General features: G+C 58.7%; 1 protein-coding gene across 2 annotated transcripts; it reads right to left on the reverse strand.

Moving 5' to 3' along the window:
• Positions 1-1378: 1378 nt before the first annotated feature.
• On the reverse strand, positions 1379-20879 carry PDGFB (platelet derived growth factor subunit B). Of its 2 annotated transcripts, none has more exons than XM_032416554.1 (7): positions 20798-20879; positions 12637-12733; positions 10256-10345; positions 8824-9026; positions 7255-7399; positions 3303-3453; positions 1379-2934 (listed from the first exon to the last, which is right to left on the reverse strand). In XM_032416554.1, exons 1-6 carry the CDS (start codon positions 20858-20860, stop codon positions 3329-3331), a joined length of 723 nt encoding a protein of 240 aa, XP_032272445.1. In that variant the 5' UTR covers positions 20861-20879; the 3' UTR covers positions 1379-2934; positions 3303-3328. The 2 variants fall into 2 exon arrangements, with proteins under 2 accessions (XP_032272445.1, XP_032272444.1); XM_032416553.1 differs by having other exon boundaries at positions 3303-3456.
• Between the last annotated feature and the right edge of the window lie 635 nt (positions 20880-21514).

Raw genomic sequence — 21514 nt, forward strand, 5'->3', positions numbered from 1 at the left:
TAAGACCCAGAGAGGGCCCACCAGGCCCCTGGAAAGCCCACAGGCTTGGCATCTGAGATGGCATCTGGGGAGGTGAGAGATGCAGGCAGCTCTGCCTATCTACCCCGGGAAGTTCCTGCAGCCATCCATGGAACAGTATAGAAGCGGCTGGCTGCTTCCAAGATGCCACATGCGCTGGGCCCTCCATTCGCCCCCTAACTTCCACCTCGTACGGGAGTTGTCCCCCATCCTCTCAGCCAGAGTTTTCTCTGGTGCCCTGGGAACCCAGAACTTTGGGTGGGAAGGGAGGGTCCTACAGAGTTGGGCAGGCAGTCTAAGTTTCCAGCTAAAGCCCTCTGACCTGGGCCTCCCACCACCACAGATGGATTCCAATTCCTCAAGTGTAAGACTTGGAGTCCCAGAAGAATTTAAACCAGATTGCTATAAAAGCCCCTGCTAGAGACTGACACAAGGTAGGGGCTCAAGAAGGTGAGTGAATGAGTGAATGAATGAATGAATGAATGAGTCAATAAATTAGTCAATCACTCAATCATGGTGTTATTCAGTCTTAGCTCAGCCGTCACCCAGCTTCCACTTACATACTTCCAGTGATGGGGAGATCACTACTTCCAGAGGCAAAACGGTTTTAAGTTTTTAGACTGTCCTTACGATGAGTCAGATTCCCCACCTCCTAGGTTTCCCCATCAGCCCCAGTCTGCCTACAGGTGGGACCCAAAACACATTTAGAATCTTTTTTATGGGATGGGACCCAAGCCTCTGCAGGCAAGGGAAAGCACAGAATCCCACAGCTGGACCTTAGAGGCCACAAGTCTCTTGGTCATCTTCTTGTGTTTCAGAGGAAGCTCTGACCAGAGAGGGGCTAGGACTCACCCAAGGCCACACAGCTGGGGAAGGGCTGAGCCAAGATCAGACCCCAGATCCACCTTTCAGCTATGTTCCTTCTAAATTCCACAGCCCCTCCAGGCTTCCCCACATGGGGCACCCCTCCCCACGGCCAGCCCCACCCTACGATGCCAAGGATCTGGTGTCCTTATGGAGATCCTCATGCTGGAGAAAACCATCTCTTGTCACTGCCAGTGACAGGCACAGGGCTGAGTCGGGGGGTCAGGAGCTTCTGCAGGACCAAGACCTATAGGACAGGCTGTATGGCTCTTACCCACCCCCCAGGCAGGGGCCTCCCTCAGAACAGCAGGCCCACATGTGTACACACCCATGTGTGAGCGTGTGCACGAGCGTGTGCTTGCACTTTCCAGAGCCAAAGGAACACGTAACAAGCTGTCAGTAAATCCTGCCAATTCGAGAAGGGTAATTGTCACGCACGATGCCAACAGACAGAACTCCAGTGGATTCACTTGGTTTTGTTTTGTGGTTATTTTTTTTTTACAACTTTAAATACGGAATATAAATAAATTTACATTTAAAAAATAAAAGGAAAGCCCCCAAAAATATAATCACCAACTTTACAAACTGAAGGAAGCAGATTTTGGAGGGGGAGCGGGGTAGGGAGGAAAGTGCAGTCGAAGGTGGGGAGGGAGGTGGGAGCTCAGACCCCACCCCAGGGAGCCCTGGGCATCTTTTCCCTTTTCTCCCCCACTCCCAGCCCATGAGATGGTTTCCTGGGAGGAGCCACCAGAAGTGGAACTCAAAAGAATCTAATACGGGGGGGAGGCGTGCAGGGGGAGAGCAAGGACTGCCCCCTCCCTTGGAGACTTTCTCTTGGGTTTTTCACACCCGCCTGGAAAGGGGAACTGCCTGAGCTGAGGACTCAGGAAAACGGAGGCCAGATGGACAACAGTGTTGCCTCCCCACCCAACACGGGCTCGCTCCTGTCCAAGCCCTCCAAGCCATTGGCCAGGTCGGGGCACAGCCAGTCCACGTGGAGCCTTTGTGTCAGTTAGGAAAAGGATCCCTTTCTCCATACATTTTTATCTCCATCTGCCAGAAAACTGTCCTGATAAATATACAAATTGGCCACGTTCTACAGTGTGAACAATGATGCCTGCAGGCAGTGCCCTTGTGCAGTGCACACCCTGCACAAACCTACTTGGCAGTCTTGGCTGGGCTGGGACATGACGGGCAGGCCCCCTGCTGCCCTGACCCCTGGTCTTCTGCCTAATGGAGCAGAAGTATGGGGTCCAAGAGTCCCTTGGTGGAGCAGACTGAGGGCCAGGATGAGAGGAAGATACAGGGTGGAGGTAGAGAGATAAAACAGAGGAAATGAAGGTGGGGGAAGTGGAAGGAGGCAGTGAATGCCCAGATCATCAGCCACGTCGGCTCCAGAGCAAACTTCATCTCTAACCCATCTGAGGGGGCACTTGGCTGCCTGGTGCTTGGGCCACGCCCACCCAGAGGAGTCCATACCGTCAGAGATCTCATATGTATAAAACAAAAGGAAGCCGCTGTAAGCAGAGGTGACCAGGGAGAAGTGACTGGGCCTGGGCGCCGTGGGAGGGCTTTTCTCGAGTCTGTGCTCCCCTGCGTGGTCTCAGCCACAGGAGTACGAGGTACCCTGGCCTGCCTGGGGGGTTCCCTTCAGAGCTGGCCAGGGGTCCTGGGACCAGGCAGGCCACCCATGCCTAGAGGGCCTCAGAGCCTTGTGCAGGGCTTTGGGCCGGTCCACAGCGCTGAGGTGTGACCCTGGCCGGGAGCCGGGGAACAGCGGGCCCACTGGTCTCTCTTGCGCTTCTATTCCAGATTCTCGGGGTCGGCAGAGGAAGACAGCAATGGAGTTCAGGTCCTCCGTTTCCTTCTCGAGCTTCCGGGCAAGGTGCTGGAGGCCAATGAGGGGACCCGCTGGTGGGTGGACGGACGCGTGGAAGGGGTAAGCACCATTGGCCGTCCGAATCAGGCATCGAGACAGACGGACGAGGGGAACAATATTATCACTCCAAGGACCCCATGGGGGCGATACAGCAAATACCATATTAAATAACCCTGTGGGCCAAGCAGAGGGACACAGAAGGGTCAGAGACAGCCTAGGGGCTCCAGCCCACGCTCACACGCCTCCCTTGCCAGGGACGGGGAGCTGATTTCCAGCATCGCTCAGGGCTGGGGCAGTTGAGGGTCAGACCTCCCATTCTCCTAGGGCATGCTGGGACACAGCTGGGCTGGGGTCCCCAAAGCCCCCTCACCCACCTACCCTATGGGAAAATTCAGTTGAAACTGGGTGGAGGGGATCCAGGCTGAGAGCCGGGATTTTGTTTGGGGAAATATCTCTCCTCATCCCCTTCCACAGCCCAAGCCGCAGGCCAGGGAGAAGAAAGACCAGGGGTCTGGGCCTCAGGTTCCCCACCAGGCCTCACCTGCCCACACTCTCCTGCAGATGCCCCTAGGCTCCGAGGGTCTCCTTCAGTGCCTTCTTGTCATGCGTGTGCTTGAACTTCCGGTGCTTCCCCTTGGGGGGCCGGCGGACTCGCACTGTCCGAATGGCCACCCGAGTTTGGGGTGTCCTGGCTGCTTGAGAAAAAGAAAGGTCTTGTCAGCAGGTGGACAGCCTCTGGAGAGGGTCTATTGCTCTCAACCAACACCTGCCGCAGACCTCTCCAGATCTCCTGGGCTGAAAGAAGGGGTAGGAGTCTGAGGCCAGCCCTCCTTGGGTTCAAATCCCAACTCCACTGCTTACCAATTATTGAACCACTCCGTACCTCAGTTTCCCCACCTGTGATATGGGGGTAATAAGACCGCCCCCCTCACAGGACTGGTAAAACGAATAAATGGCAGTTTACTGGCAAACACAGAGGGGAGTAGATTAGCTATGGCTTCAAGTTCTTTGTCCTTACCCCACTGACCCTCCTAATTTCCATGCCCCTTGAGCCTGGCGTGGACTCAGATCTGTTAACCAGTAGAAGGAGGCAGAGTGGTGCTGTGCTGGTTCCAGGCAAAACCCTTAAGAAGGCTTGGCAGCTCCCAGAGCGCCTGGGTGGCTCAGTCGGTTGAGGCTCAGATTTCGGCTCAGGTCATGATCTTGGGGTCGTGGGACCGAGCCCCGCGTCAGGCTCTGTGCTCAGCGGGGAGTCTGCTGGAGATTCTCTCTCCCTCTCTCTCTGCCCCTCCCCACTGCTGACATGCTCCCTCTCTCTCTCTAAAGTAAATAAATAAATATTAAAAAAAGAAGAAGAAGAAGGCTTGGCAGCTCCCCCCATTTTGCCTTGGGGAGCCCTGTGCCACTGCGTAAGAAGTCTGGCTACTCTGCTGGGGAAGGCACCTGGGGAGGAGACGCCCTGGACTACAGCGAGAGGGACATGGGCCCAGCTGCCCCACGCAGCCTCCAGACAACACACTACAACCACTGGAGACATGAGTAGAACCGCCAGGCGGAGCCCAGTCAACCCATCAATCGGGGAGAGATGATAAAATGGCTATTGTCTTAAGCCACTAAGATCAGACTAAGAAGTGATCGGCAAATGGGAGCTGCTCTTACTCACTTTTTTCTTATTCCCTCGCTTGACCTCCTGTTGAGGTTTCCTCCCACCAGCCTCTCAGCCCCTTCCAGTTCTGGGATGCGGGAGCTGCTGGGCATCGGGCCAGAACCACACACTCCCACTGTGGAGCTGGGCCTCCCCATCCCCGTGCCTGTCGTCACCCGGCCCTCGCCACTCCAAGAAGCGGCTCAGTGGGGCAGGCCAGAGCTCGGGCTGTGGGCCAGACCACCTGGGTGCGAATCTGGGCTCTCCCAGGTATTAGTGGCGTACGTTGGGGCAAGTCACATAAACTCTCTGTGCCTCGATTTCTGTATCTTTAAAAGTGAGCTGGCAGCAGCCTCGGCCCTCGGGTTAGGTGATAATACATGGAAATAGCCAGAAACCCTTGGCTAGCACTTCCTGTGCACCTGGCAATGTTCTAAGCTCATTTCTCCTCACAGCAGGTACAAGTCTCTACATTTAACAGACAGGGAAACCAAGGCAGAGACACTGGGATTTGAACCTAGGAGTCGGCCTCTGGAGTCCGTACTTTCAACCACTGGCCTGTAAATCACAGCACTCGTGAGCCTCGGGCAAGGTTAGCACTGATGTCTCTTCCTCCTGAGCCCCCAGGTCAACACCCTGGCAGTGAAAGCTTTCTCCGCCAAGCTCAAGGCCCATCTCTTCCTGGGAGCCTTCCCCAGCACCCCCAGCTCTCCAGGGCCAACGCCGACTTCCCACCTCACAGACATAAGCTCCCACGAGGCAGTTAGCCCATCTCTGCCATCGGGCAGTGTAAGGATGCGGGCGGGTCTCAGATTCCCCTTGGAGGAGGACACCTAGAAGGGCCATTAAAGGGCCCAGAGTTTGGGCTCCAGAGATGGGGTCATCAGCAGGATCCTGGGCTGGGCAAAGCTTGAGCAGGCTCAAGGTCGTCATGCAGCTCATGAGTGACAGAGCCGAGTCTCGAGCCCAGGAAGTCTGACACCAGTATCACACGGGCCACAGCAGCCTTCGCCAGGCCAGGGCCAAACTGCTGAAACTGACATGGCAAGACTTTATGTAATCTACATATTAATCAGTTGAACACGCCTTCCAAGATCTGGCTTGGAAAACCACATGAAGCACAGGCACATGAAAGAACCCCATCCTAAACATAAAGGAGAATATGATTTTTCCTGACTAGAAATCCTTCTATGTTAATTCTTATTATTATCCCACGTTATTCGATATCCCATGTTGTTCCGTGTTAACTGTATTAATAATTTACAACAGGTCAGTTTGAAGCTGTCAAATTATCAACCTTTCCAGGGCATCCGTGCCTCAGCTCGGCTCTCGGAACAGGACAAAGGGGCTAAGAGGCCTGCCTTTGGGAGGCTTCTAAGATGTTCTGTCCTCTACCAATAGAAAGTTACTGAAAATCAATGTGATTTTTTTTATGCTCATCTAAACATATTAACTTAATAAATCTTGATCTTTGGGGTGCCTGGCTGGCTCAGTTGGTAGAACATGAGACTCTTGATCCAGAGTTGTGAGTTCAAACCCCATGTTGGGTGTAGAGATTACTTAAAAATAAAATCTTAAAATAATAATAATAATAAAAATTATAATTATATATAATCATATTATATATATGTACGTATATGTGTGTGTGTGTATATACACATATATATAATGGCTGTGCTCCAGCAGCCCCATCAAGAACACTGAACAACTGACTTATAAGGTCATCTCTCTGGACCGTTCTAGCTCTAACAATGTTAAATTCTTAAAAAAAAAAAGAAAGAAAATGACAAGGCAGGTAAGAGCCAGTGACTGCTGTCACGGTGAGAGAAGGGCCAAGAATAGAACTTCAGGATACCTAGACTCCAGCCGTACCCCTGCCTGGGACTGGCTGTGTGACCTTGGGCAAGACCCCAGCCTCTCTGAGCCTCAGGCACCTCCTCTGTAAAATGTGGACCAGGCAATTGGATCAGATCATTTTTGGGGTCCCTTTCAACTCAAACTATGCCCCTGAAATTGTGAATTCATGAACTCTAAAGAGTGGACCAGAAGTCCAGTTCCAATTAACCATCTGATGCTTGAACTCTGTCACATCACTGCTACATGGTTGCCCATTCTCTACCTACACATTTTCAATGACAGGAAACTCACTACCGCACAAGGCATACAATTCCATCTTGGCCCCCTGACTGATTGACAGCTTTTGGTATATGGAGTTAAAATCTCTCTCCAGCGGCTTTTCCCCACTGGTCCTAATCCCCCCTGAAGGCCACAGGGAATGAGTTTGATTTCTCATCCCTAGGACAGGTTGTCAAATATCTGAAGATGATGTCCATGGAGTCTTCTCTTGTCCCACTATTTCATGTACTCATTCAACAAAGGAGGGGGCTGCGGTAGCAAGACGGGGATGGGAGCTGCTCTGGACAGGGTAGTCAGGGCAGGCCTCTAGGAGAAGGTGACTCCTGGGTTGAGACCCAAATGAAGACAAGTAGCCTTGTGAAGAGTTGAGAGAAGTGAATTTCAGATGGAAAGTGGCATGTGCAAAGGCCCTGTGGCAGAAAGGTACCCGGCCACTCGAGGAGGTCAGGCTGGTTGGGGTGGCATAAGTGAGGAGGAATGGTGGGGCAGCAAGGCTGGAAGGCCAGTCAGGGGCTAACATCCTCATGTAAAGCCTCGCAGGCAGGGGAGGAATCTGGATTGTTCTCAGTGAGATGGTAACCTTCAGATGAATTTTAACCAGGGGCGTGCCTGATCTAGTTTCCGCCCCCCCCCCCCCCCAGTGACAGGTGCCCCAAGAGAAGGGAGCTGCCCAGCTGAGCAATTCAGAGGCAGACCCTGGACCAGCGGTTACCTCGCTGCTCTTGGCTACTCCCCGGGCTTCGGGTCACGGATCGAGTAGCCACCACCGTCTCACACTTGCACGCCAGGTGGTCCTCCAGGGTCACCGTGGCCTTCTTAAAGGTTGGCTTCTTCCGTACAATCTCGATTTTTCTCACCTGGAGGACAGAACCATCCAAGTGCCTCTGTAAGACCACACAGGCAGGGGCTGAGGGAGCCTGCCTGCCTGCTCTTCCCACCCCAGTGTCCCCGGCAGGGATCTTTCCTCGAAAGCCGGGAGTGGAGAGGCACCGGCCCAAACAATAGCAGGACCTTGCCCTCTGCCCTTCTCGTAGCTTTTCCATCAAAACAAGCCCTCCCGACCTGGCCTCCAGCTTGGCCCCAGCCCCCTTGGAGCTCCCAGAAAGGGAGAAAGGCATTTCCGGGTTGAGTGTAGGGCCCGTGGTGTCCTCATTCCCGGAGCGCCAGCCAAGGTCAGGGACTGTGGCAGAGGCGGGAGATGGTTGTCTGGAAGGAAGTGGGGGGAGGCTTTATCCAGGAGGGAGGCGGGAAGGGGGAGGTCAGCTGTCAGGTGTCCATCCACAGAGCTGGAAGCACTGGGGACAAGAGATACCATGACAGTGGGTGGTGTGGTAGAGAGTGACACTTGCGATCTCGGGCACGGGGCCCAGGCCTGGGATCGATGGTGGGCACGGGGAAAGGCCACAGCTGACCTCGGAGGGGAGTGTGGCGAAGCAGGTGGACCATTTGGCAAGAGCGGGGCTCACCAGCCGGTGCTGAGCCCTAGGTGTGCCCCCTGCCCAGCAGCTCCGCCCCGCCAGAGTTGATGTGTAGGCGAGGCTGACCCAAGGGGCACAAAAACCTTTCCACATGAATCAGAAGACAGCTGAGGCTTCTCTGGCCCTGCCCTGCCCAGCATGAGACCCGGAGCTCCCCAGAGCAGCCTCTATTCTAGAATTTGCCTTGAGTCAGACTGCATACCCGATCTCTCCTGAAAGGAGGCAGGATTCAGCACTCTGACCCTTTGCTAGGGGCTGCCCCAGCATTTGCTGTGTCTGTTGCCTGGAGGGACTCTGTGCCCTCTTTGTTAAAGACACAACAAGGAACCTGAACAGGTTTGGAGGAAAACTGAGCAGCCCAGAACATTCTGAGTGTCCAATAAATGCTTGTAGACAGGTCTCTTCAAGGGACATTTGGGGATTTGATCCCTGTAAAAGAGGAGGCAGCACCCTTCCCTTAACGTCCCACACGCAGCCCTGCCTGGGGGTCTGCCTTTGGCTTTTGGGTACGGCGGCCTGGGTGGCCTTGACGACTCACAGGTGGCCTCAGTGCACCTGCGCAGAGAGCCCTAACTGGACAGAGCCCAGGAGCCTGCCAGGAATGCCTCTCCACCTCTACGGAAGCTGGGCCGGTGGGTCTGCCCCCCAACCATCCCCCCCCCGCCCCGCGGCCAGGGCCAGGGCCCGGGCCCTCAGCAACCCCCCCCCCCCCCCCCCGCCGGGGGGGGGGGGGGGGGGCCCGGGCCCCCCGCCCCCCCCCCCCCCGCCCCCAGCCGGGCGGGCGGGGTGGCGCGCCTGCGCACCTGGACGGGCCGCAGCTGCACCTGGGTGGGGCGGCACTGCACGTTGCGGTTGTTACAGCAGCCCGAGCAGCGCTGCACCTCCACGCACGGCGGCCACACCAGGAAGTTGGCGTTGGTGTGGTCGATGAGGCGCCGCGAGATCTCGAACACCTCAGTGCGCGTCTTGCACTCGGCGATCATGGCCGGCTCGGCGACCGTCGAACCTGAAGGGACAGAGGGGAGAGCGCCGTCAGGAGGGTGGGCCTGCCCAGAGACCCCCTCCCGCCCCCCCCCCAGCGGCCCAGCCCAGCGGGAGGGCTCTGACCCTGCTCTCCCTCACAGACGGCCCCGGCTGAGTCCCACTCGCTTCCACCCCGGGCGGCCGTGTGCGCCTCCTGGCTGTTACCAGCTGTGGGACTTGGACAGGTTGCTGATGTGCCCGCAGCCTCAGTTTCCCCATGAGATCTACACCCACGAACCGCTGTAAGGATCAAGTGAGATCATGGAGCGTGCTGGCCTGTCAGATGTCAGTTTCCTTCCACGGGGCCTCAGGTTCGTTCTGTGATTTCACACATTTCTGGGCTCGCCTGACCCCTGGCTCCTACTCGCTTATTTATTTTGTAACCACTCTTTTATGTTGCCCTTGTACACTATAATCTATTCTTACACCCTTGCTCCTTTCAAAGCCGGCTTCCTCATCTCTGGCAGGGGGATAACAGCGCCTATACACTGCACTTGCAGATCTGAGTCCTGCAAGCGGCCCACAGCAAGCCTGCGGTCCACGCTGGGGCTCTGCCGTTGTTCCCATAGAGAGACACTGAGGCTCGACTAGCTGCCCGAGTTCACTGAGGAGTGGAACTCAGGCCACCAACTCCTATCTGAAGGGCCCCCTAGCCACTGTCTACAGTGTTTTGGGGACTACAGGTGGGCAGAGATGAGGAGGGGCTTAGAGCAGGCACGGGCCTCCCCCGGGGAAGGCTTCCATGGGACCGAGGCAGGTGCCAAGCTTTGCCTGCTGTCCCAGCCGCAGCCCTAAGCCACAGAAGAGACACACAGCCCACCAGGACGGCACTGGGTTCAAGTGAGAAGAGCTGCTGGGACCCCAGCCCTATCCCTTGCTAGCTGTGTGACTTTTGGCCACGGCTTTACCCTCTCTGGGCCTCAGTTTCCAACTGTATAAAATGGGGTCAGTAATATCTATCTCTGGGGTTGGAGTATGAACAAATGAGTTTAAAAGCACTATATTTAGGAAACTATGTATTGGGGGATGGGGCGTGATGACTCAACTCCTCAATATAGTATATTGAAGGACAGTTTTACTCTCTTATAGTTCAATTCAGTCCTCAGTGTGGGACGAATGGGGCGGCCCAGAGCCGTGGGCTGGCTGCACGCCCCAGTACTCCTTGTCTGGCTCCCACCATGGAGGGGTCACCATTCTCATCTGCAGCCTCACCTAGGCTCCTTCTCCCTCGGGATAAGCTCTCCAGCTCGCCTCCAGAATGGGATCGGGTCAAATTCAGGTCCAACTCGGCCCCGTCTTCATCTGCAAGAGAAGGTACAGTCAGATGCACTCTCATAGCCCCTAGCTGGTCCGATCGTGGGGTGGGGGCGCCAATGGGGGATGTGGGGCAGGCAGGAAGGTGGCCTCTCACCCCTCACTGGCACCCCACTCCAAAGAACAGACTCCCTTTCCAGGTCCCTGTAAACCTGAGGGTCCTCGCTCTGACAAGGAGCCCTCCAGGCAACCCCAGGGTGGTCATGGGGTTGGGGTGGTGGGGACCGGACAGCATCCCTGGGGGGCGCAGGCCTTCAGCCCCACTCTGGGCTCTTCAGCCACATTTTTGGACAGAACCCATGTCAAAGGAGTTAAAAATAACCCTTCCCTTTTGCTACTGTAAGTGAACCCTCGTCAGCCTCCAGGGCAGGGCAAGGACCCAGAGCTCAGAAGGCCAGTTTCCAGTGCCCCTCCACCCAACGTTCCCATAGGAAGCGCTGAATGGAGAAATTCCCAGAATCCCCGGGGGGACCAGCATGCCCTGGACACAGCCCCTCTGGAGCCCCGGACAATGGCCCAGCTGAGCCAGAGAGAGGGAGGAGGGACAGGAGTGGGGGTGGGGGCTGAAGGCAGAGAGAGGTGGGGAGCCAGCCTGCTGGGATGGGGGCGGCCATACCCTGAGCCCTTTCAGGCCTGGGTCTTGTTCCAGCTCCCAGTATCTCACTGTGTTTACCTCTCCCCTCTAACCTTTGACCTGGTGTCTGCACTAAACCGTCCATTTCTCCCTCAGGTCATAAACCACAGCTCCCTTCTCCAGCCTGGGAGGCCCTCATCGTGATATCATCCTTGGTGCTCCTTGGAGCGATCCCTCTCTCTAGAGGCAGCCGACAGCACTGTGGGAGGTGAGGGCCGGACAGGAGGACTTTGAGCTTGACACTGAATCCCGGGCAGACCCTTCCAGCTCTCTGATGGCTGAAGAGTGAGCAAATAGACCGCGGGGTGTCGGGGACAAGCTCCCGTCCCCTCCCACGGAGCCCCCTCGCTGCTCTTGCTGTCTCCCCTTCCCACTGGCCCTGCCAACGACAAAGCTCCTGCTCTTCTCTGTGGGCTCCCCAGGGGTCCTGTTTGGAGGAGCCGGTCCTACAACGGCTGTGTTTCCGTCCAGCCTACTGCTCCCACGTCAGCGTGTCTGTCTGTCCCTCTCGCCCCCTTCCTTTCTCCCTGCCATCTCTGGAATGTCCCTGGTGGAGAAGAGATGGGGGAAAAGATGTGCTTTGTGGAAAGGTTAAGTTGATTAGGAAAAAATAGCCACATGGTTGCCTCGAAACAGGCCCGCTATTGAAAACCTCTGTCTCCAATCCCGACCCCCGGCCGGGGTGTGTAGGGGCTGTCCGAGGGTGGGGGCCAAGGGCCTTGGAAAGAAATTGCAGAAAGGCTAAATTTGGAAGTTGCCCCATTGTGTTGGCCAGGGCTGGCCAGTCGGGCATGGGGTGGGGGGTGTGGGAGACGTCGGGCGGGGGGCCTAGTGAACAATAGGTGGGCCCAGCTGGGGCCCCCTCCCGCCTGCCTCGCCAGCCCCCGGCACAGGCGGGTTTGAAAGGGCCCGGGAATGCTTTTGAGAGGGAGCCAGGGGCCCAACGGGGAGAGGAAACAAAGACAGGAAATGCTGTCCCCCGTAGATAGGAGTCTGGGCAAGGATTACAAAGTGACAAAGAGACAAAACCCTAGAGGGAAGGGGAGCTGGGGGTGCAGGGGGGCTGCTGACCAGGGCTCCAGGGAACAGGCCAGAGGTTAGAATAGAATGGAATTTGCTCTGAAGACAGCATTTATAAATACATTCCCGACCCAGCCCAGCAGCCCTGCCACGTGTATGCCACCAAGCACGTGCCCATTCGCTGAGTGCACTCTCGGGCTAGGGCAGGGCTGCCCGCTGGCCTGGGCCAGGTGTCCCCGGGAGACCTCACAGACCGGGCCCTCAGCCAGAGGGGCAGGGAGATGGCTCCTTTGGCACCACCCTCCCTGGTTGGGCCCACACCTGGATACGCATTCGGCATATGCCCTGGGCACCTTCTTTCTCCCTGCACCCCTCCTGCCGGCACCCCACCCCGTGCACCAAGCCAGAGCCACAGGTGGTGCGTCTGCCACACCCCACGTCCCAGGTACCAACCCGTCCACCTACTCAGCCCTGCCCCGGGACAGGTGTGGCCGAGCCCTCCTGGGGCTGCCACAGGCCTCTAGTTCTCCGGAAGTCAAGGAAGGGAGGCTGCCCCTTGCCCTGCCCCTCCCGGCCCCCGAGGACTCAGTGGGGGCCCAGAGCCCTGAATGAGGGTTCAATTTACCTACGGAGGCTCCGTGCAGCAGGCGCTGGAGATCATCAAAGGAGCGGATCGAGTGGTCACTCAGCATCTCGTAGAGCTCCTCGGGAATGGGGTCCCCCTGCCAGGCAGACACCGTGGGGTCAAGTGAGCCGGAGTCGAGGGCTTTCTAGCCATGGCCCTCTTCCCTGCCACACACATGCCACCGTCCTATGGAAAAGCCCCACAGGGCCTCTCGGCCATGGGCAAGTGGACAGCCGGGCCGGGGCGTGTGTGTGGGGGGAGGGGAGCAGTTCCAGGCCTGGCAACCAGAAGCACAAAGTTCTGGGGGCCAGAACCTGCTGAAGCCTCTAAGACCCAGATCAGATGCCCATCCCCCACCCCCAAACGGGAGCCCCAGCTTGCTCTGAGTTAGATCCGATGGTGTACATCTGTCGCCCACATCGCATCACAGGTTCCTGGAGACTCCAGCCATCTTTCTGCTTTTCCTCCCCACCTGACAGCCAACGACAGCCAGCATTTGTCACAGGAGATCTAATTGTCCCCATTTTACAGATGAGAAAACAGAATCTTCCAGCCAATTATCAGCAGAACCTGCATTCAAAGCCAAGGCTTCCTGGTGGCAGAGGCTGTGCCCCCAGCCTCCTGGGTACATGAGGTGGTTCCTAAATGCTTGCGGAGGTGGCCAGGCTCCGGGGCCCCCAGGTACTAACAGATCTATTTAGTCTCTTGCTCAAAAGAGGAGAGAAGGGAATCCTCAGATACAGACACGAAACCTGAAAGCTTACCCATGCCCCATGCCCAACCAAACCCTATTTTTAGAGCCCCTCTGGCCTGTTACCAAAAACACTTGAAACTTAATAAGTGCTTTAACAGGCCCCACTCGGAGCCGGGCTTCCTCCAGGGAAACCGCAGGCCTCACAATGACATGACAGCAGCCTGATAGGAAGGTCACAGCCACATCCCTCGTGGTCCAGGGAAACCTGAGGGGCTGATACCAGAGGTCTTGAGGAGGAGGGCCCAATCTGGACACCCAATGCCTCGGGGCAAAGAGGCGGGAGACCCTGCTGCATGTCCGAACTCACAGCCGTACAAACACACACACACGTGCACACGCACATGCAGGATGGCGCGGTCCTGCGGAAGAAGCCCTGGAGGGGGCGCCGGCAGACCTGACTTACTTAAACAACTCTGTGCCTCAGTTTCTCTGGATGAGGAAGCAGGAGCTCCTGCTCTAGTCAGTTCATGGAACACTCCAAGGACCCGAGTTCTTTTTTTTTTCTTTTTAAAGATTTTATTTATTTGACAGAGAGAGACACAGCGAGAGAGGGAACACAAGCAGGGGGAGTGGGAGGGGGAGAAGCAGGCTCCCCTCTGAGCAGGGAGCCCGATGCAGGGCTCGATCCCAGGACCCTGGGATCATGACCTGAGCCAAAGGCAGACGCTTAACGACTGAGCCACCCAGGCACCCCTCCAAGGACCCGAGTTCTGATTGGCTTTGCACAGGCTGAGCCCCTGCCTGACAGGGGGAGGAGGTCCTCTGCCCCGTGGCCGGCCCCAGGGGGCTCTCCCCAAAGCTCTGTTAGGAGCTTGGGGATGGATCAGTTTCTGGCTCCCCCAAAGCTCCGTTTCCTCAAAGGTTATCATGGCGTCTGGGAACACCTCCTCCAGGGGTTCTACCCCATCCATCCAGCCCTGGCCACCCAGGTCGACCTTAGAGTGAGGGTAGAGTGTGGGTTACGTTCACTTTTAAAACGAATTCCTTGAAACCCCTGAGCTCAGTTTTTTCATTTGAACTCAGAGCTTATAATCCTGCCTGGTGTCTAGGGCTGCCGGGAGGTTCAAGACAGGAAGGCTTGGGGCCCGAGCAGTAAGCTTGGCTGGCAGCTGGGGTCTTTCCTTCAGGGTCCATGGCTACGAAGCCGGGGAGCCAGGGGCTGGATGAGTGAGATGGGGGAGGGGCATCAGCTCAGCTGCGCCTTGCTTTCCTCCCCTACCTCCGCCACGCTCCACCTCTTCCTACTCCAAGACAGAGACCATGCCTTTGGTGTCTCCAAATGTGGACACAGGGCACTACCCACAGGCCGGAAGGCAGGCGGCGGGTCCCCAGTTAAGACCAAGGCAGCCTACTTCCCCTGAGGGTTTTGCCAAGCCCAGAACTGGTAGTCCAGGGAGCTAAATTCTACCCTTGTTATTCCCCTAACCACCCCATGACCTGGGGCAGGTCACTGCCCCTCTCTGGTCCTGGCCCCCATCTGTGAATCAGGGGGTCGAAGACATTTGATTCCATCCTAATTCTGCCTGTGCTGGTAGAGGTAACAGAGGAAAGCCGAGGGTGAGGTGCCCGACCAGGGCTTCCAGGCTGTCTGGGCAGTAATGATTCAATTAACCCCCCAGGAGAGGGCCCCAAGGCCCAGGACCAAATGGCATACAGCACTCATGCCAAGACCTCCTTGCCCATTGGAGAGCTGGCTGCAGTTGCCAGCCGGGGCAGAGTAGGCAGACCCCAAACAGGACTAGCGGGTGCCCCAGACCCAGCCTGCGATGCAAGAGACAATGTTTTATGGAAACGGACCCAGACCCTCCCAGGCTGAGTAGTGAAGAGCCCAGGACAGACGGGGGAGGTGGGAGAAGTACACAGTAGGTGCTCAAGAAGTACTCGTAAAATGCATGAAGGACTCTCCCCTTCTCCCTGGGGTTCTCTCCTGTGTGATCCTCCTACCTCCTCCACCAGGAGGACCCCCTGGGTTAAAACCCCCCCTCCACCCCCTAAGCAAACTGCCTCCTAAAGAATCCACTTCACTCTAAGCAGAGAGGCCATTCCTGCACATGTTTCTAGTAACTTGGCCACTGGATGCCCAGAACTCACTGGATTTGATAATAATACCACAGCTAACTTTTATTAAGTGCTGACTATAAGCCAGGCACTGAGCTAAATGCTGTACTAACTACCAATCCTAAGCAGCTGGCTCTATATTTTTATCCCCATCTTCCAGATGGGGAAGCTAAAGGCTTAGAGAAGTAAGTAAAGGGCTACAAGTCTACACCACAAGAGCAGAGCTGCGCCGCTCCCTCTTCCAGCCCACCATGGAGCTTTCTGGCATCAGGTGTCCCAGAGCAGGGGCTAGAGGGTCCTCAGGGGACACTGGCCATGGCTGAGGTGGTCACAACTAGAACAGTGCTCCTGGCATCTAGTAGGTGGTGGCCAGTGATCCTGCTAAACATCCCACTATGCACGGGACAGCCTTCCACAATAAAGAATTATCTGGCCCAAGATGTCAATAGGGCAGAGGTTGAGAAACTTGAGTACACAGAAAAGCAGGGGCTTCAGCAGCCAAGGAAACCTGGCCTCTTGGATGAAGCCTTTGAACAACCTTAGCTTCTTTATCTTTCAAATGGGGCGAAGAACACCTGACTGGTGTTATTGGGAGGCGTAACTGCACCTAGCAGAGCGCCCGCAAATAACAGGTACTTAATGAGCTGTCAGGGGCCCATTCAGTCCTTCAGGTGGCTCCTTCGAGAGCAGCAGCGAGCAGCACACACGCCCAGGGCCAGCCAGGCAGGGCATTTTTGAGGAAGACAATTGGTGGGTGGAGAGCTGCCTAGCCTGCCCCTGGAGGAGAGCGTGTGGCTTTGCATTATCCCCCGTGCTGGGCCCCAGGAAATGGCACCCTAGTCCCCACTGGCACTGCCCGGGGCCGCGTGGGCTGGCGGGTCCCTTCCGGGGCTGGGGGGGGGGGTGAGGGATGGGGAAATTCAGCCTGTGGTCAGCTCCAGGATGCAGTGCCCTGGGGGAGACTCGCAGGGGCACCTGCTGGGGGTCAGAGGCTCCTCTTGGCATGGGAGGGTGAGCAGCCTGGAGCCCGGGTTTCCTGGGCACAGGTTCTTGAACCCTCCTTAGGTGGGCAGGGACAAGAGGCATGGCATCCAGATGAAGCTGCCCCAGATCTCAGGCCTGGGGTTCCTGACAGGGCGAGGGCGTGGTGAGAAGACAGCTGGGGCACAGCCAGCCGGGGGAGCCAAGGCAAACAGTCTCCTCCCCTCCCTCCCCACCCCCAACACCAGCTGCAGAAGGTAGGAAGGGCACGAGCTAGCGTGAGGCCAGGCGAATTACCTGCTCCCAACCCGGCTGGCAGATCAAAGGGGCTTGGACCCCACCCTCCCCCAGGGCCCCAGCTGCACACACAGATACGCACTCCCCAGCCCTCCGCTCCTCGGAGGGAGATGACAGGCTCAGCCCGAGCAACCAGGGGCGTTGGCTGGGGCTGGCGGAGAGAGAAGCCGGCGAGGCCTCCAAGCGCCCGCCTGCCTGACAAGTCTCAGGCCTGATTTAGATTCGATGCCAAAGCCAAGCCCTTTGAAGAAGCCTTCTCCGGGCAGACCACAGAAGCCATTTAGAACCAGACTTTCCCACCTCGCATTTCCCTTCCCTATTGCTCCTGGGACCCTCCCGCCCCTCCTGAATGTTAGCCCAGCCCCACACTGGGTTGTCTGCCTCTCCCTGGAGCAGAAAATCTGTTAGGGCTGGAAGAGGGGCCGGTGCTGCAGTTACAACCCGGCGCGGCCCATCACGGTCACTGCCCCCCCCTCCGGACCCGCTGCCCCGGGGGTCCTCCCCTCCACCCCAGGCCGGCCCAACTCCCGGCACTGGCGCGGGGTGAGCAGGAATCTGCATTTGCGAGAGGCTAGGGAATTCTGCTGCTCTTAGGGAACTCTGAGCTGATCCAACCTTCACATTTTGGGGAGGGGTGGGAGAAACTGAGGCCCAGCTCAAGATACACAGAATCGCTGCAGTCTGATTTTCCTTCTGTTTCCTCCTCTGTCCTGTCCAATCTTGGCAGTCCAAGTCCCAAGACGCAGAACAGAAAGACAAGCTTGTCTCTCAAGATAGGGGGAAGGGCCCAAATGAGAATGTCTGCCTGGAGAGCAGAGTAGCCGGCCCGCATTGCCCTGGGGGTGAGGACTACGTGAGGTCATGTTTATAAAGCACTTAGCAAGTGCTAGACAGATGTCTGGTCCTTCCTCACCGCCGCCCCCCATGCCCCCCCCCCCACATCCACTGTCCTTTCCCCAAATATTTATAGATTATCCACCTTGGACCAGGAACCGTTCCAAGAATGGGAGACAGTGGTGACCAAGACAAACTCTCTAGAGGAGTTTAGACTAGTGAGGGAAAACGGACAATAAATAAACCAGAAAATGGAATAGCTATCCTAGAAGAGGCATATGGGGAGGGGGAGACTGAGAGGGACCCAGGAAGCCGATAGCAAACCCCTCTTTACCACTCTCGCTGAATCAACCCCCCCCCCCACACACACATATATAAACACATTGTTCTAGGTCTTGCCCCAGAGCCTCAAAATTCTGTTCGGTCCTAAACTTGCAGACACTTCTAGGGCTGGGAGAGAGAACCCAGCAAGTCGGTCCCCCACCACCTAAGACCATTAGCAAACCAGAAAGAAGCTGGGTGGTAAAGGACTGCCAGGCCCCTTCCCTCCTTCCCAGCAGAAGGGTGCTCAGGCGGGAGGCATCACATGACAGTGGGAGTTACCCTCCCCGGAAGCCAGCTCAGCCATGGAGATAGGACCTCCTAGGCCTCAGCGGACCCTCTGGCAGGCCCAGCCTTCCCAGCTGCTGGGGCCTCTACCTGAGGCTTTGGCCAGGGACCAGGCCAGCCCCAAGGCCACCTCCAGCAGCGAGCTCTCCTGGAGTCTCCCTTCCCCCCACTAGCCCCCATGTTGATGGGTTTCCCTTTATGTCTCCTCCTCCAAAGCCGCCTGAGGCTGACACGGGCTTAGCGAGACAGCGCTTCTTTCGGAAACTGCAAAGCACCACACAATTGTGGCTTCCCGAGAGCCTTGTGTTCCAGGACGCTGTGATTACAGTAGGGAGAGAGGCAACAGCTTCTGTGCCATAGCGTCCCCCCTCCAAGCACACATATCCATGGAGTTGTGGGGAAGGAGGAGATGCTGGAGGAAGCTGGGAATGAGGAGGGCAGGCCTGGGAAAAAGCCTCTTCCAGCTGTCACCCAGCCTCTCCAGAGCGCGCTGGGATCAGCAAAGCAGACAGAACAGCCAGGTGGGAGGCCCCTCAGCAGCGAGGGTCCTCTTCGTCTTGGAGGCTCAAAGAAGGGCTTATTGGAAGGGAGAATTCTCTGGACATCACAGCGCCCCCCAGACGCATCAACACTATTCTCCGCCTCCTGGGGTAGTTGTAAAAAAGCAATCACGGAGGGGTAAAGCTGGAGGGGCGGCAAGCCGACCTGCGCCGGCAAAGAGCAGTGGGTGCTGTGGAGCCAGGACCTGATGGGAGGGTCCCTGTCTCCCCTCCCTCCTAGGGGCCCAGCAAGGAAATGCGGTCACTAGAAAGACGACGAGGTTCCAGGGCCCACGGTGGGCCCACCTGTTGCGCGGGGGTGGGCACCTGATGCCGGGTGTATAGGGGCCGTGCGTGCCTGTGTGCGTGCGTGGGTGTGCGCGCACGTGTGTTCAGGCCGCGTGTTCGGGGGCCAGGCGTACGTGTGTGTGCGGTGCGCGCGCGTGTGCCCCGCGTGTGCACGGGCGTGGCGGCGGCGGGCGCGCGACCCGGCCGCGGTAGTGCGTGCCCGTCGCTCTGCGCGCCCGCCCGCCAGCCGGAGCGCAGCATCGCCTCCGGCCAAGAGTGTGCATGCGTGGGGTGAGTGAGCGAGTCCGGGGGCCGGGCGGGGTGGGCTGCGGAGAGCAGCGGCGGGGGCGCCGCCGTTCCCAGGACGCCCTGGCACCGGCCCCAGCCCCCAGGCCCCGCGGCAAGGCGAGGCGGCAGCTGGGGCCGGCCGGCGCCCCCCTCCCCAACAGCTGGCCGCGGCCCGGGGGGCTGCAGAGAGGAGAGGAGGGGGCGTCGGGAGGGGCCTGCAGGCTTCCAGGCCGAGCCCTGCGGCCTCCCTCCCGGGTGCGGACCGCGGGGGGTTGGCCGCGGAAGGGCGGGGCCCCAGGGCGGGCGGCCGGCGGCCCTCGAGGAGCCCCGAGAACAAAAGGAGACGGCGACGGCTCGCTCCTCTGTGGTCAAAACAACCTGCGCTGGCGGCGGCCCAAGGTCTGGCCGCGGCCTCGGAGCCCTTCACCTTAACCCCTTCGCCGCCGCCGCCGCCTCCTTCCTGCGCCTCGTTGGACGCCAGGAGGGGCCGGCCCTCCTCGGGAGCCGGCGAGGTGCGGGCTCCCGGCCGCCGCGGAGCGGAGGCGGGACGGGACCCAGGCTCGCCGCGCTCCCCGCTGCTCTCTCCTCCCCTCCACCTCGCGCTTCCTCCCTGCCCCGCCCCCTTTCCCACCTGGATTCCGGGTGGACTTGCCAACTCACTGCTACGTGAGGCTGGGAGGGGTGTGTGGGGGGGGGACTGATCCGACCTGATAGCTCCCCCAGACGTTTTTACACCCCACCTGCCTCGCAGCTATGCTTTTACTGGCGCGCTCCGCACCCTGCAAGCGGGGGAGAGAGGCGCTTCCTCTCGCAGGGCGCGGGCGCAGGTATGGCGGGGCCTGGGGCACACACCGCCCCGAGGGCTGGATTCCTTAAAAGCCTCTCCTCCTCCCCAATTCCCGAATGCCCAAAACCTCTCTCTCTCTCTCTCTCTCTCTCTCTCTCTCTCTCTCTCTCTCTCGGCAACCCCCGCGCCCAAGACACAAGCTGCGGCTGGACTGCGCTCTAGGGCCGGGCATGCCCTGCGCTGGCCCGAGGGCGCCCGTCCCGACCGGGAGCGGGAGCCCGGGAGGGGAGGCAGATCCCCGCGGAAGGCTGGCGCGGCTGCCACCGGTGCGCGAGCTCGCGGGTCCTGCACAGAACCTAAGCTGGAACCAAAGTGGGCTTGGGAGGACGCGCTGCCTTCTGCACCCTGGGCACCACCACCCCCCTCTCTCCCTTCGGGTTCCTGAGGGGTGGGGGCCGGGGCCACACACACACCCTCCCCCGACGCTGAAAGGGCCAGAGATCTGGGATCGCCCCCTGGGAAAGAAAGCTGCCCCTGCCCCCTCCCCTTAGAGCCTGGCACCTCCGGACCTCACGTCCCAACCCTCGGAGGTCACCTAGCGCCCTGCGCTAGGCCCCTGGGCTCCAAGGGTCCAAAGTTCACTGCAGGGAGGGGAGGGGGCGACTAAGGGGTGCGGGTGGGGGTAATGAATGAAGCGAACCAGCCCTGGCAGCCGTCGCAACTCACCTCGGCGCTGACCAGACGCAGGTAGCAGCAGAGAGACAGGAAGAGCGCCCAGCAGCGATTCATGCCGACTCCGGGCCCGGCCCCGCGGGGCCCCGGACGCGTGGACCGAGCGCGCCGCCCCCGCGGCCAGGGTGGGGGGCGGGGGCTGGGGAGGGAGGTGGGCTCGACTCGGGTCTGCGGCGATCAGGCGCTCAGGCCGCTGCAGCCGCCGCCGCGGCTCACCCGCATGGCCCCCGGGCGCCGCCGCCCCCGGCCCCGGCTCCGTCGTTGAGGGGCTGGGGAGGGCCTGGGCGCAGGACGAGGGTCCGAGGCCGCTACCTGGGCGGATCCCGAGCCCGAGTGAGCATCCACGGCCAGGGGTCTGCGTCGCGAACCAGCCGAGGCGTCTAGCCGTGTGGGGGCGCCCAGGGGACTCCAACCTCCAAGAGGAAAAAGAACACGGCAGTCGATGGCTCGTCTTCACTCGCCGACTATAGGCGTTTTCCTCTGCCCGCCGGCTTAGCTTTTTTGCAACATTTTCTGGAAAGGCCCCTGAAGTCGGAAAGTGCAGAGCTGGGCACCTCAAGGCCAAAGTCTCCCCCAAAAAACTTTTTCCAAAGTTGGCTTTGCAGCGGCGGCCCGAGTACCCGGGCAGGGAGAGGTGCAAACTCCCGCCCGGGCCGGGTGGGGGGGGCCGGAGCGTGTGCGCCTTGGCGCGGGGCCCAGGCGGCGGGCACG

Source organism: Phoca vitulina, unplaced genomic scaffold (assembly GCF_004348235.1).
Source record: "Phoca vitulina isolate PV1807 unplaced genomic scaffold, GSC_HSeal_1.0 scaffold19, whole genome shotgun sequence".
NCBI lineage: Eukaryota > Metazoa > Chordata > Mammalia > Carnivora > Phocidae > Phoca > Phoca vitulina.

Coding starts and splice junctions, on each gene's coding strand:
- PDGFB (XM_032416553.1), bottom strand. CDS start 20,860: ATGAATCGCTGCTGGGCGCTCTTCCTGTCTCTCTGCTGCTACCTGCGT. Junction 7,400..8,823: donor TGCAGCTGCGGCCCGTCCAG/GTGCGCAGGCGC, acceptor TCTGTCCTCCAG/GTGAGAAAAATCGAGATTGT. Junction 3,457..7,254: donor GAGTAGCCAAGAGCAGCGAG/GTAACCGCTGGT, acceptor CTTTTTCTCAAG/CAGCCAGGACACCCCAAACT.